We start from the raw sequence: 13,457 nt of genomic DNA, 5'->3' as shown, positions 1-13,457 counted from the left end.
CCAGATTGAAGGGACACTTCGGTGCATGTTCCCAAAGCACTTCTCAACAGGACAGCAGTGCCTCGGCCCCTCCCGGCTCTGGCACGGAGAACTGCTTCCTTGCCGTCTGGGTGAACCGAATGACACAAGGGACACTGGAGTCGCAACAGTGGGACCTCCCTGCCAAGCAGAGCACTTGGCACGTCTACTGCTTTCTCCCGGGAACCAACCCTCCTTTCTAGGAGGCTGGGCACAGGTGTGCGAGGCTCTTCGGCTACCGCCAGGCTGGATGGGGAGCAGGGAGTGGGAGACCGGGCCTCACCTTAGAGAGCCTGCCATCCGGCCCTGCCCGCTCTCGTATTCGCTTTCCCAGGTAATCCTCACAGCACCCCTCGTCCAAGGGTTGGCGATCGAGCTTGTAGTAACAGTCACTTTGAGCCCCGGTGGTACCACCTGTGGCATCGGTGCACGAGCCCACCTGCCGCCTCACGGACATGCAAATTCCCTGGCCCGTTCAAGCCAGCGGGACCTGCCTCTGGAGGGACACTCAGGGAACCCGCACCTTCACCCCTCCCAGGCGAGTCTCAGGAACGCGGGGTTGGGCGTCCCTCCAGTTTTTGTCCCTATAGACATGCCAGAGTCAGGTCTCAGCAAGGCAGGGGACCAGAGTGGCTGGGAAAGGTTCCAGGGCTAAGCTGTAGCTATTCTGATCTGAACCAGCTTCACCCCCACTCGCCCCGTAAGTCACACTGACACTGAAACACAGCGGCCCCTAAGCAGACTTCTGTGGCTACAGCACCACCCACTGGCAGAAAGCTGGAAAGGCATGCACAGAGTGGAGCCCGGCAGGAACTGAGGCCCCGCCTCTGGCCCACGTGGTGGAATTATCCATGCGCTGCTAGCAAGACCCAAAACGGAATGAAACCAGGTGTCTTTACTGGAGAGTGGTTAAATTTTGGTATGGCTACACTCACACACGGGCAGCATACATGCATATATATAGGAATAATTTTTAATGGGAATGCAGCTTCGTCTTGGATGGACGAGCTCCATCTTAGCGCACTTCTTCCTGGGAGGAGGAGAGAAGATAAAATGCCCGCGAGCCGAGATGAAGGAGGTGAATGATGTGGGCAGGTGACAGCGTTAGGCGACTACTGACCCTCTGACGCTCCGTCAGAGGGAGGGTCATCTGCTTCTGGACCGTGGCTGACTGCGGGTACACCAGGGGACCCGAGACCTCTGCCGGAGGGAGCTACCGGCATGCGTGGAGCCAGGCCCTGCACCTGGTGCGGCATTCGGGGGAGTGAGTCAGAGCAGATGGTAAGTAAGCAAACGGGACAAAGCCACATGGTGGCAGGTGCTCTGAAGAGGGCGGTGTGGGAAGTGCTGGGGGTGGGGGCAGCCTCCCCACAGAGGGCACATCTGAGCTGAGCTATGAACGAAAAGGTGTTGATTGGGAGGAGGCAGGTATGGAGGTGTGCACCCCAGAGGAGGGGAGAGCAGGCTGGAGTGCACACAGTGGAGGCTGTGGGGGGGGGTGCACAGCAGGGTGCAAGCGAAGGGGTCAGAACAGCCTGTAGGGCCAGGGAAGGCGTGGGGCCAGGACTCTGCAGGAGGGGCAGAGGAGACGAGCAGACTGGCTCATTTTTTATCCCCGCACTTCAGAGTCGTGTGAGCTTTTTAGCAGGTGGCATTTCTGTTCCCTTCCATGACCCGGAACATGGGCACTGACCCAGGGGGAGACAGACCTGCTCTCCACGCAGTCCCAGGCCTGGCCTGGGATGCCGGCAGAAGCCTCACACTGGCTCTTCTGGGTTGGAAGCCGCTTGCTAGGAATCTTAAGCTTGGTTCCAAAGGAGAGAATGAATGTTTATAGGGCAGCCACTCCGAGTCCTTCGCAGACAGGGCAGCCTAAGAGACAGGTGGGCTGCCTGGGGGCTCTCCTCCGGGCTGGGGCGTGGGCAGCACGAGCTGGACCCAGGGCAGAGGCAACCTGACCATAAGGTGCTGTCCAAGGGCCTAGCAGGGCACTGGGCCCGTCTTTGGGATTCCGTGAAGAACAGGTGAGACCCAAAAATTCAAACCACGAGCCAAGGAACATCTGTATGTGGTAGGAGGATCTCCAAGCTGAACACCACCCGTCTGGCTGCCTGTGCTCAGACACAGCCCTGGAGCTCCCTGCTGCTGGGGCTTAAAGCAGGAGGGGCAGCCCCACCCCGGGAGGCAGCCAGAAGCCCTCTGATTAGTCTATCCCAGGAAATGCCCTCACCACAGTCCCAGAGATGACCAGGATCACAGCGCTCGCTGGGCTCGGGGGCCCAGATGGCTCGGGGGCCCAGATACCTCGGGGGCCGGGCTCCTGAGCGGCCACGGGCTTGGAGCCACGACAGCAGCTTCAGAAGCAGTCAGAACAGCACTGGGCCCCGAGCTCAACTCCCAGCTCTGCCTCTCACTAGCTCTTGACATCATAAAATATAGAAAGAAGTGGGGCCAGCAGGCTGCTGCCAGGGTTCGAGGGGATGATCTGTGGAGACAGGGGTGAGCCGCCCCGTCACAGACACGGGGGGATCAAACGTGGGAACGAGCGGGTCAGAGAGGTTCGCTCCCACTACTATGATTGTTTGGACCGCACCTGTCCTACACCCACTCAGGCCGCCCTCAGCGGAGGGCACGCAGAAGAGGGGACCCTCGGGAAGCTGTGTAACTTCTCTAGGCCTCCTCGCCTCACCTACAATGTGGGGCTAAGACCACGTTCGGGAAGATTCCATAAAGAAAAGGTCAAGCACACAGTGTGGTCACTGGTGCACTGTAAGCACTCCACGGGATGACGATTCCACACACACCCTTCTGGCAAGGAGCAGATGGCCAATGGGAGGCCATTGTGTTCCAGGCCTCCACCCAGACGCTGAGCATCCAGCAGGGACCCGAAAGACGAAAGTCCCTCCCTTCACGGGGCTTACACTCTAGCAGGGGTCAGAGGGAGGGATGAGCAGACCAAAGATAAATGAGCAAAACCCACAATGTTCTAGGAGCGACAGTGCTATTGAGAACAGCTGGGAGCAAGAAGGGAGCTGGTCATCAGGAAAGGCCTCAGTGGAGGTCATTTACACAGACTGGAAGGAGGTGAGGGGGGTCCTGCAGATATCTGGGGGGAAGAGCAGCTCAGGCAGAGAGAAGAGGCAGTGCAAAGGCCCTGGGGTAGGAACACCGGCCAGTCACACAGCAGCAAGAGAGCCAGTGTGGGCCAAGGGAGTGTTAAGAGGAAGTCGTGGGAAATGAGATTAGGGAGGTGGATGGTGCACAGATCCAGAACTACCCAGCAGGTGGAGCCAACAGGATCGGCTGCCAGTGTCCACAACGGAAGAGAAAGAATGGGGTCACTGAAGGCCCCAGATTTTGAGTGTGGGTAACCAGATGCCACAGAGGTCATGTACAGAGCAGAGGGAGACTGGGAGGAGCAGTCTGGGTACAGGTCCAGGGAGTCTTTTTGGGCACATCAAGGTCAAGGGGACAATTAAGTATTCAGATGGAGCCAACCAAGAGGTTCCAGCTGGAAACAGAACCCCAGGGCTACATGACAGTACTAAAGGCATAGACTGGATGAGACCTCCAGGGGAGTAGGGTGAGGGTGCCCCCTCCCTGACCCAGAGCCCCAGTGAAGCCCCTCAGAGGCCAGCATTGGCCCCCATGCCAGCACCTAACCAGCTAGAGCTGCCTGGAGCTCACACTCCCTCCTGAGCCTGGAACTTCTACACCTCTACCCTGGGAACACCAGTCCAGAGACATCTCCAAGCCAACATGTCAAAACGATCCCTCCTGCACCCCAGGCTCCCTCTAGGGAAGGAATGAGGAGCAGGGCCTCAAAGCACAGGTTCGAGGCCTGGATTCATGGCCCAGACCCACCCTCTGCTTCCCCCCGCAGCCTTGGGCAAGCATGCAGCCTCTCTGTGCCTCCACTTCCTCCCCCGTGCAATGGGGGTAACAGGGATAATAACGGGTGTGGGGAGGATTATATAAACAGAAGCGCTTCAGAGCTTTGCAAAAACTCACTAACCAGCAGCAGTTACGTGGGTTCTCACCACCCAAGCCCCCCCCCTTCTCCCCCATCCTAAGGTTCTCCTTCCCAGGGTCCAGCCTGTCCCGCCAGGCCTGCCTGGGACCCTCACTGTCTCAGTGGGCCACCAGGGGCTGGGCCCTCACCCTAGCCCCCGCCCCATATCTCAGGCCCATCCTCTGTGCTGCCACCAGAGGGCGCACTCTGAACATGGCCTGGTTTGCCCCAGAACTCCAAGGGCACCTGAACAAATCCAGACCCCTAGCTGGGCAGGTGAGCCCCTCCTTCACAGCATGCTGAGGTCCCCTAAGCCCATGTCCACCCATTGAAACATTCACCCTGGCTTTGTTCTCTCTCTCTCTCTCTCTCTCTCTCTCTCTCTCTCACACACACACACACACACACACACACAAACACACACACACGTGCTGCGCTCTCTCTCCTTCTCTCCCTGTTCCAGCCAGCATGCATTCCTCCTCTCATCACAGCAGGTGGCTGGCCCAGGCCCACAGGGACACACACACACAGGGACATAGAAGCCAGTGGTTCTGCACCTCTGCTGGCCCCCAGGTGGCAGTGTGGCGCAAGACAGACCCCGTCCCCAGCAAAGGCGTTGGGTGGCCTCCAGAGGAAATGTCAGGTCCCCCCGGGGCTGGAGGCAGGGCAGGAGAGGATGGGCCAAATGCCCCCCAGCTGCCCAACTTGCAAAAGCAGAAAGCCTGGCCCTCATCCCGGGCACTCTGGCAGGGCTTCGCTGGGCTTCCCCGGTAAGAGTGCCAGTGCTTGCCCAGGCCCCACCCCGCCCCTGGGGCGTAGATGGAGCAATGGAGGGTCAGGCCCAGGGCAGCCAAGCTGGGGAGGGGGGATTCTAGAAACCAAGACTCTTCTGGATGGAGGGGGAGGAGCTTAAAGGCAGCTCTCGGCCATCTCCGAGCTTACTCTCTAGCTGTCCCCCATCCCTCCTTGATGAGTCCCAAACCAAGCACCACGGCAACTGGTCCCATCCAGGGATTCTAGAAGGGGATGAAGGAGGGGAACACTGCAAGTAAACTCCTGTCCCAACCCAAGAGTGGTGTGATGATACACACAGAGGGACCTCAGGCCTCCTGGCCCTGGAATCTTCCCAGTGATCCCAAGCGGGCTGGGTGATGGCCCGCAGACGCTTACCCCATTCTGGCTGTTACAGTGTCGGGTGCTAATGATGGCCCCTGCCTCCTCGATCATCTTCAGGATGGTTCCACCGTGGACGTTGCCAGCCACATTGGCATCATCCGGCCGCATGATCCTAGGCAGAAGAGAGAGAAGCGGCAGCATGAGGCCTTTGAGAAGGACGTCACTCATGAACAGCGACAACCCACGGTGAGGAGAAGGTCCTCCAGAGAGACCAATGGCTCCCGAAGAAGGAAAAGGAACTTTCCAGGAGTTTGGTCAGAGTGGGCTGCTGATCTGACGGCCCCAGACAAGGGTCCTGTCTCCATGGGGGGAGGGAGGAAGGCAGCAGGACCGTATCCCCGAAGCCACAGGCACCCCGCCGGGAAGGGGTGACAGCAGGGGCCTTTGACAAAGGCAGCAAGGCAGCAACATGGCTGTTGAGGTTCCCAGCACACCTGCCCCTCCTGGTTCCCAGGCTCGCCAGTGATCAGCAGTGATGAATGAGCACTAGGACATAGGCTGTGACCCCGTGGAAGAGGGGCTAATGCACGGAGCCTTGGCTGCTCTGAGAAGTGGAAACGTGCCACAGTTCTGAGACTCCTGTCAGCAGGGGAACACCTGTCACCACCTGCCCCTGGCCTGCTGAGCTCCTCAGGGAGCCTGAGGGGCTGAGTCCCTGGGATTGGGAACTGGGAGCTTTCCAGGGTCAGGGGGAACTGAAATGCCACCTCACTGCCCCAAAGAGGAAAAACTGCATCCCTGCTGTGGGCACCCAGTGGTGGGGAAACCAAGAAATCTCTGGAATCGCAAAAAGCCAGCTTGGTGCTCTTACAGTGGGCAACCTCAGCCGAGCTGGCACTTTCCCAAACCACAGTCAGGCTAATGCAATCTGCCTTCACCAGCCTCAGGCCTGGAGACGGGAAGGGCAGAGAGCATGCCACGGTTCCAGCATGCCTGCCATCCACATGGGCTCACCCAGCACAGCCCCCAGGACCAGCACCCTCCTCGCAGGGCCAGGGAGCTCTGCCACCCTCTGGGGCTATGACCTCCCGACAGCTCTGCACAGCAGCTCAGTCTGGCCAATCAGACTCCGAGATCATTCCTGGCTCCCGCTCTTACTATCTGGGTGAGCTGGGCAAGCTGACCAAACTCTCATACCCCCACTTCCTTGTCTTTAAAATAGGTATAATAACTGAACCACTGCCCTTGACAGTGGGAGGACAGACTCACAAGACAATGCAGATAACAAGTCCAGCGCAGTGCCTGGCACACGGCCCATGCAATGCACGCTCGCTCACCAGCAGTATTTTACCCTCTAGGTAAATATTTACCCAACCGACTGCAAGAAGGTCGGAAGCTCCAAGACAGAGCTGGAAGATGTTATTCTCTGGCAAATAAGCACAGACATCTTGCGGTGACTGACAGCGGACTCTTATCCACCCCCAAATGTGACCCCTTCATCTCGGGGGAGAGCCAGCTATGAGAACCAAGACCCACTCAGGTCATGTGGCTTTCTCGCCCTGCCTCACTGGCTCAGGGCAGCAGTCATGGTAACCTGAGCAGAGGCCAGGGGAACCCCAGAGAACCGGAAAGAAGCTTCACTTGGCTTCTCAAACATTCATTTAAAAATATTTCTTGAGTCAACTCAAAACGGATAAAGACTTGAATATAAGAATGGAAACCATGAAACTCCTAGCAGAAAACACAGGCTTACGGTAAGCTCCTTGACGTCAGTCTTGGTAATGGTTTTTTGGATCTGACTCCAAAAGCAAAGGCAACAAAAGCAAAAATAAACAACTGGGACTTTACCAAAGTAAAAAGCTTCTGCAGAGCAAAGTAAACCACCAACAAAATGAAAAGGCAGGGGCGCTGGGTGGCACAGTCGGTTAGGCTGCTGCCTTTGGCTCAGGTCATGATCTAGGGGTCCTGGGATTGAGCCCCATGTCAGGCTCCCTACTCAGTGGGGAGCCTGCTTCTCCCTCTCCCTCTGCTGCTCACCCTACTGGTGCTCACGCTCTGTGTGTCAAATAAATAAATAAAATATTTTTAAAATAAATAAAATCTTTTTAAAACAAAATGAAAAGGCAACCTACAGAATGGGAGAAAATATTTGCAAATCGTGTATCTGATAAGTGGTTAATATCCAAAATATATATAAAGAATTCACACAACTCAACAGTGGAAAAAAAAAATCTGATTTTAAAATGGGTAAAGAGGGACTTTCAATGCTATCCCGATCAAAATACCGAGGACATTTTTCAAAGAACTGGAACAAATAGTCCTTAAATTTGTATGGAAACAGAAAAGGCCCCGAATCTCCAAGGAACTGTTGAAAAGGAAAAACAAAGCTGGGGGCATCACAATGCCGGATTTCGAGCTGTACTACAAAGCTGTGATCACAAAGACAGCATGGTACTGGCACAAAAACAGACACATAGACCAATGGAACAGAATAGAGAACCCAGAAATGGACACTCAGCTCTTTGGGCAACTAATATTTGATAAAGCAGGAAAAAACATCTGGTGGGAAAAAGACAGTCTCTTCAATAAATGGTGCTGGGAAAATTGGACAGCTACACGCAAAAGAATGAAACTTGACCACTATCTCACACCATACACAAAAATAAACTCCAAATGGATGAAGGACCTCGATGTGAGACAGGAATCCATCAAAATTCTAGAGGAGAACATAGGCAGCAACCTCTACGACATCGGCCAAAGCAACCTTTTTCATGACACATCCCCAAAGGCAAGAGAAACAAAAGATAAAATGAATTTATGGGACTTCATTAAGATTAAAAGTTTCTGCACAGCCAAGGAAACAGAAAAACTAAGAAGCAGCCCACGGAATGGGAGAATATATTTGCAAATGACACTACAGATAAAGGACTGGTATCCAAGATCTACAAAGAACTTCTCAAACTCAATACACGAGAAACAAATAAATCAAAAAATGGGCAGAAGATATGAACAGACACTTTTCCGATGAAGACATACAAATGGCTAACAGACACATGAAAAAATGTTCAAAATCATTAGCCATCAAGGAAATTCAAATCAAAACCACACTGAGATACCACCTTACGCCAGTTAGAATGGCAAAAATAGACAAGGCAAGAAACAACAATTGTTGGAGAGGATGTGGAGAAAGGGGATCCCTCCTACATTGTTGGTGGGAATGCAAGTTGGTACAGCCACTCTGGAAAACAGTGTGGAGGTCCCTTAAAAAGTTAAAACTTGAGCTACCCTATGATCCAGCCATTGCACTACTGGGTGTTTACCCCAAAGATACAGACGTAGTGAAGAGAAGGGCCATATGCACCCCAATGTTCATAGCAGCATTGTCCACAATAGTTAAATCGTGGAAGGAGCCAAGATGCCCTTCAACAGATGACTGGATTAAGAAGTTGTGGTCCATATATACAATGGAATATTACTCAGCTATCAGAAAGAACGAATTCTCAACATTTGCTGCAACATGGACGGCACTGGAGGAGATAATGCTAAGTGAAATAAGTCAAGCAGAGAAAGACAACTATCATATGATTTCTCTCATCTATGGAACATAAGAACTAGGATGATCGGTAGGGGAAGAAAGGGATAAAGAAAGGGGGGGTAATCAGAAGGGGGAATGAAACATGAGAGACTATGGACTATGAGAAACAAACTGAGGACCTCAGAGGGGAGGGGGGTGGGGGAATGGGATAGACCGGTGATGGGTAGTAAGGAGGGCACGTTTGCATGGTGCACTGGGTGTTATACGAAACTAATGAATCATCGAGCCTTACATCGGAAACCGGGGATGTACTGTATGGTGACTAACATAATAAAAAATCATTAAAAAAAAAAATAAAAAAATTTAAAAATAAAATAAAATAAAAAATAAAAAAATAAAATGGGTAAAGAGGGGCTCCTGGGTGGCGCAGTCGTTAAGAGTCTGCCTTCGGCTCAGGGGGTGATTCCGGCTTTATGGGATCGAGCCCCACATCAGGCTCCTCCGCTGTGAGCCTGCTTCTTCCTCTCCCACTCCCCCTGCCTGTGTTCCCTCTCTCACTGCCTGTCTCTATCTCTGTCAAATAAATAAATAAAATCTTTAAAAATAAACAAATAAATAAAAATAAAAATAAAATGGGCAAAGAGGGGGCGCCTGGGTGGCTCAGTCGGTTAAGCATCTACCTTCGGCTCAGGTCATGATCCTGGGGTCCTGGGATCGAGCCCTGCTGAGCAGGGAGCCTGCTTCTCCCTCTCCTCCCAGCTCATGCTGTTGCTTTTTCTCTCTCTCAAATAAATAAATAAATAAATAAATAAATAAATAAATAAATAAAATCTTTATTAAATAAACAAATAAATAAAACGCACAAAGAAGGGTGCTTGGCTGGCTCAGTCGGTAGAACACCCGACTCCTGATCTCAGGTCGTGGGTTCAAGCCCCATGTTGGGTGTAGATCTTACTTAAAAAAAAAATAAATTTCAAATAAATTTAAAAAAATAAAACAGGCAAAGAAACCGACTAGACATTTTTCTAAAGAAGACAGAGATGGCCAACAGGTAGATGGAAAGGTGTTGAATACCACTCATCAACAGGGGAATGAAAATCAAAACCACCGTGAGATATCCCCTCACACCTGTTAGAAAAGCTGTTATCAAAAGGACAAAAGAGAACGGGTGTTGGTGTGGACGTGGAGAAAAAGGAACCCCGTGCACTGTTGGTGGGGACACAAGCTGGTGCAGCCACTGTGGAAAACAGTACAGAAGCTCCAAAACATTAAAGCCAGAACTACCACATGATCCAGCAACTCCCCTCGGTGTGTTTACCCGAAGGAAACCTACAGCTGAGCTCGAAAAGACACACAGTCTCTGCAGTGGCACTTGTACAGCCGAGACACGGCGGCCACCCGAGCACTCAGGTGAATGCACACAGCTCACGGGGCGGGGGGGGGGGGGGGTGCGGAGATACAACGGGATCGTACCCAACCGTAGCAAAGGAGGGAATGCCGTCACTGGCTGGACCCTGGGGGCATTATGCTGCATGGGGTAAGTCAGACACAGAACGACAGCACTGCCTCCTCTCACTCACGTGTGGAACCTGAAAACACGGTGCTTGGAGCAAGAACAGACCACCGGCTGCCCCAGGCCAGGCAGTGCGGCAGCAGGTGCAAACTCCCACCACGACGTAACCAAGTCCTGGGGGCCTAAGGATAGCGTGGTGACGCCAGTTACCCAATACTGCACCGGACACGTGAAAGTTGCTGAGAAAGTAGACGGTAAACACTCTCACCACAGGGAAAAAAATCTGTAACCGGGTCAGGCGACAGAGGTTAACGGTCACTGGGGTGAGCCCTCTGCTACAGACACAGATGGAACCACCACCTTGCATACCTAAAACTAATACCACATTCTACGTCAGTTACATCACAACAAAACTGGAAAAATAAAATAAGAAAACATTTAAAAAATATTTTCCACTTTTGAAAATTCGGGCTTAAAAATAAAATAGAAAATCAGGCTTATACTAAGTTGATTTTTTTCTAAGTCTGAGTTAAGAGGTAGCCAATTTAGGGGCGCCTGGGTGGCACAGCGGTTAAGCGTCTGCCTTCGGCTCAGGGCGTGATCCCGGTGTTATGGGATCGAGCCCCACATCAGGCTCCTCCGCTAGGAGCCTGCTTCTTCCTCTCCCACTCCCCCTGCTTGTGTTCCCTCTCTCGCTGGCTGTCTCTATCTCTGTCGAATAAATAAATAAAATCTTTAAAAAAAAAAAAAAAAGAGGTAGCCAATTTAAATAACAAAACTGGGACACCTGGGTGGGTCTGTTGGGTAAGGGGCTGCCTTGGGCTCAGGTCATGATCCTAAGGTCCTGGGATCGAGTCCTGCGGAGGGCTCCTTGCTCAGTGGGGAGCCTGCTTCCCCCTCTGCCCCTCCCCACTGCTTGTGCTCGATCTCTCTCTCTCCCTGATTAAATAAATAAATGACAAAACTGCTGTTATCAACCTCTTTCCTTTGTATCTGTTTTCAACTTAGTAAAGACAGACGGCCATTTCCGCCCAGAGGCTGGTCCTCCTGGGACACAGGTACCACAGGGGCTGCAAGGGGGCATGGGGCTGGCCAGGGAGAACAGAGCCCCTGGATTCCAGAGCATGGGGGAAACTTGAGTCCAGCCTTTCCTACAAGCACCAGAGCCTGCCTCTGGGGGAGCCTGATTCCCCGCTCGGGCCTCACTTTGCCTGTCTGTAAAGTGGAGTTATGCCTGCCATGGTTGGCCCACAGCACTGCGGCGTGGCCTGCGGCATGGCCTGGGAGAGAAGGGCAGACTAGGCGCCACAGGGCAGACGAGGAAGTGCTCACATCCGGCGGCGGGGCACTGAGAAAGAGACTGATAAGGAGGCAGCCTCTGAGATAGTGCCTGGGGCCATCCTGCGACACTTGAGGGTCCCCAGAAACCCCACATCATCAACATCCGGCTGCCCCCAGGAGCCTGGGCACTTGGGAGTAAATGCAGGAGCTCCAGACCACATGCTGTCGGGCACAAAAGCTCACTGGGACACTTGCCAACCCCCACCCTTCCTGGTCACTCTGGGTCCTAATTCCCCAGGCCAGCTGGCCACTCAGGCACAGGGTGCAGGCCCGACCCTCCCTCCACAGGACCTGATCCTGCCCCGCACTCTGCAGCGACTGCAGAGGCAGGGAGACCGGAGCCCAGCTCACTCCCCAACCCCTCGGCCCAAATGGCCCCCAGGGCTCAGGAGCTGCTGGCCAGGGCAGTCCTCCAGGACCCCTGAAACGCCAGCCAGTCACTCCCTCGGGGCCTTCCTCCCCAGCTCCCCTCCCTAGAGCTCCCTCCCCCCTGGCCTGGTCACCTCCAGGCAGGCAGGTGTCTGAGGAGTGAGGGCAGCCAGGAGAACATGTGGGCCCTCAGTCAAGCTTTAGTTTTCCCACTTTTAATGAAGACATGGGTATGAAAAGTGCTTCGCTTTCCTCTTCACTATTAAACAACGAGAAAAGAAAACCCAGAGGAGAAGGCACAATGCCAAGGGAGGCTTCCGCACCTGCCTCTCACCTCCTGGACCTAACTGGCCACTTAGCCCACTGCCTCAAGCATCACCATCTTAAGCAGGATTCTAGTCCTCGATCACCTGCTGAGACCGGCCAGGGCCCCTCCCATCTACGGAATCAAGATTTAAACTCCCTAGTGAGGGGTTTAAGCCCTCAGGGATCTGGAACTTCTCCTGCCTTATCTCCCATTGTCCTGGCCAAACCAGGGCTGTCTGCCAGGCACCCCTGGCTGGGCCTTCCCACCGCCCTACCTGTACCCACCTGTCCCAGCAACATCTGACCTATCCTCTGAGAGGAAAGCAGATTCATCTATGAATGGGGGAGCATAAGTGGACACAGCCTCCTGGAGGGCAGCCCAGCATTACTCAGCAAAACTCCAGCCGCGCAGGCCTGCTCCGATCCAGCAACCCTGCTCGTGGGAGTTTATCCTACAGATGTTGCCAAACATGATTAAACCTGTTCCCCCTGCATTCTGCGTACCTGGCCTCACAGCAGACACCCTGAGGACAGGCCCTGCCCCCCTGTTCCTTGCCCCACACAGAGCTTTTATACTGGGTTGAGTTGTGTCCCCCAAAAGATATGTTCACGCTCTAGCGCCCAGAACCTGTGAACGGGACATTATTTAGACATGGGTTTTTGCAAGCCTGATCAAGTTAAGATGAGGTCATCAGGGTGTGCTCTGATCCAAAGTGACTAGTGTCCTTGTGAAAAGAGGGAAATTTGGACACACAATGGAAGAGGCAGAGACCGGAGCAACGTGTCTACAAGCCAAGAAATGCAAGGACGCCAGGAGCCACCCGAAGCTGGGAGGGCAAGGAGGGATCCTCTCCCAGGGCCCTCAGGGGGAGCGTGGCCCTGCGGACACCAGGATTTGGGGCTTGTGGCCTCCAGGCTGTAAGAACATAAATTTCTGTTGTTTTAAGCCACCCAGTTTGTGGTCACTGGTCATGGCAGCCACAGGACACTCCCACTCAGGGGGGCTACGCTCACAGAAGACAGCAGTGAGTGAAGATGAGCCCCACAGGACCCACGGTGGTGGCTGCAACCACAGCCTGACACTCCGCGCCTGGGTCCCCAGCCTGGCCAGCCCAGGCCAGGCTCCAGCACAGGGGGCTGACCATTGCCCATCTCTCCCTCAGCCCCCAGCAAAGGGCCAGACTCTCTGATTCTGACACCAAAATGTCCCTGCTAAAACGCCTGGGCGGCTCGGTCGGTTAGGCATC

General features: G+C 53.8%; 1 protein-coding gene across 4 annotated transcripts in view; it reads right to left on the bottom strand.

Annotated features, from left to right (window-relative positions):
- Positions 1–13,457, bottom strand: part of ACOT7 (acyl-CoA thioesterase 7) — a 111,018-nt gene that overhangs the window by 65,753 nt on the left and 31,808 nt on the right. For all 4 annotated transcript variants that reach the window (XM_087858627.1, XM_045803534.2, XM_045803533.2 and 1 more), the window contains one exon: positions 5,201–5,318. In XM_087858627.1, coding sequence (XP_087714753.1) covers positions 5,201–5,318 — 118 coding nt within the window. The remainder of the gene's footprint in view (positions 1–5,200; positions 5,319–13,457) is intronic.

The sequence above is a fragment of the Ursus americanus genome, chromosome 33 (genome assembly GCF_024610735.1).
Source record: "Ursus americanus isolate L20-20 chromosome 33, mUrsAme1.1.p, whole genome shotgun sequence".
In the NCBI taxonomy this organism is placed as follows: domain Eukaryota; kingdom Metazoa; phylum Chordata; class Mammalia; order Carnivora; family Ursidae; genus Ursus; species Ursus americanus.
The sequence above is the reverse complement of the archived record's forward strand: the minus strand, read 5'-3'. Positions and strand labels throughout refer to the sequence as shown.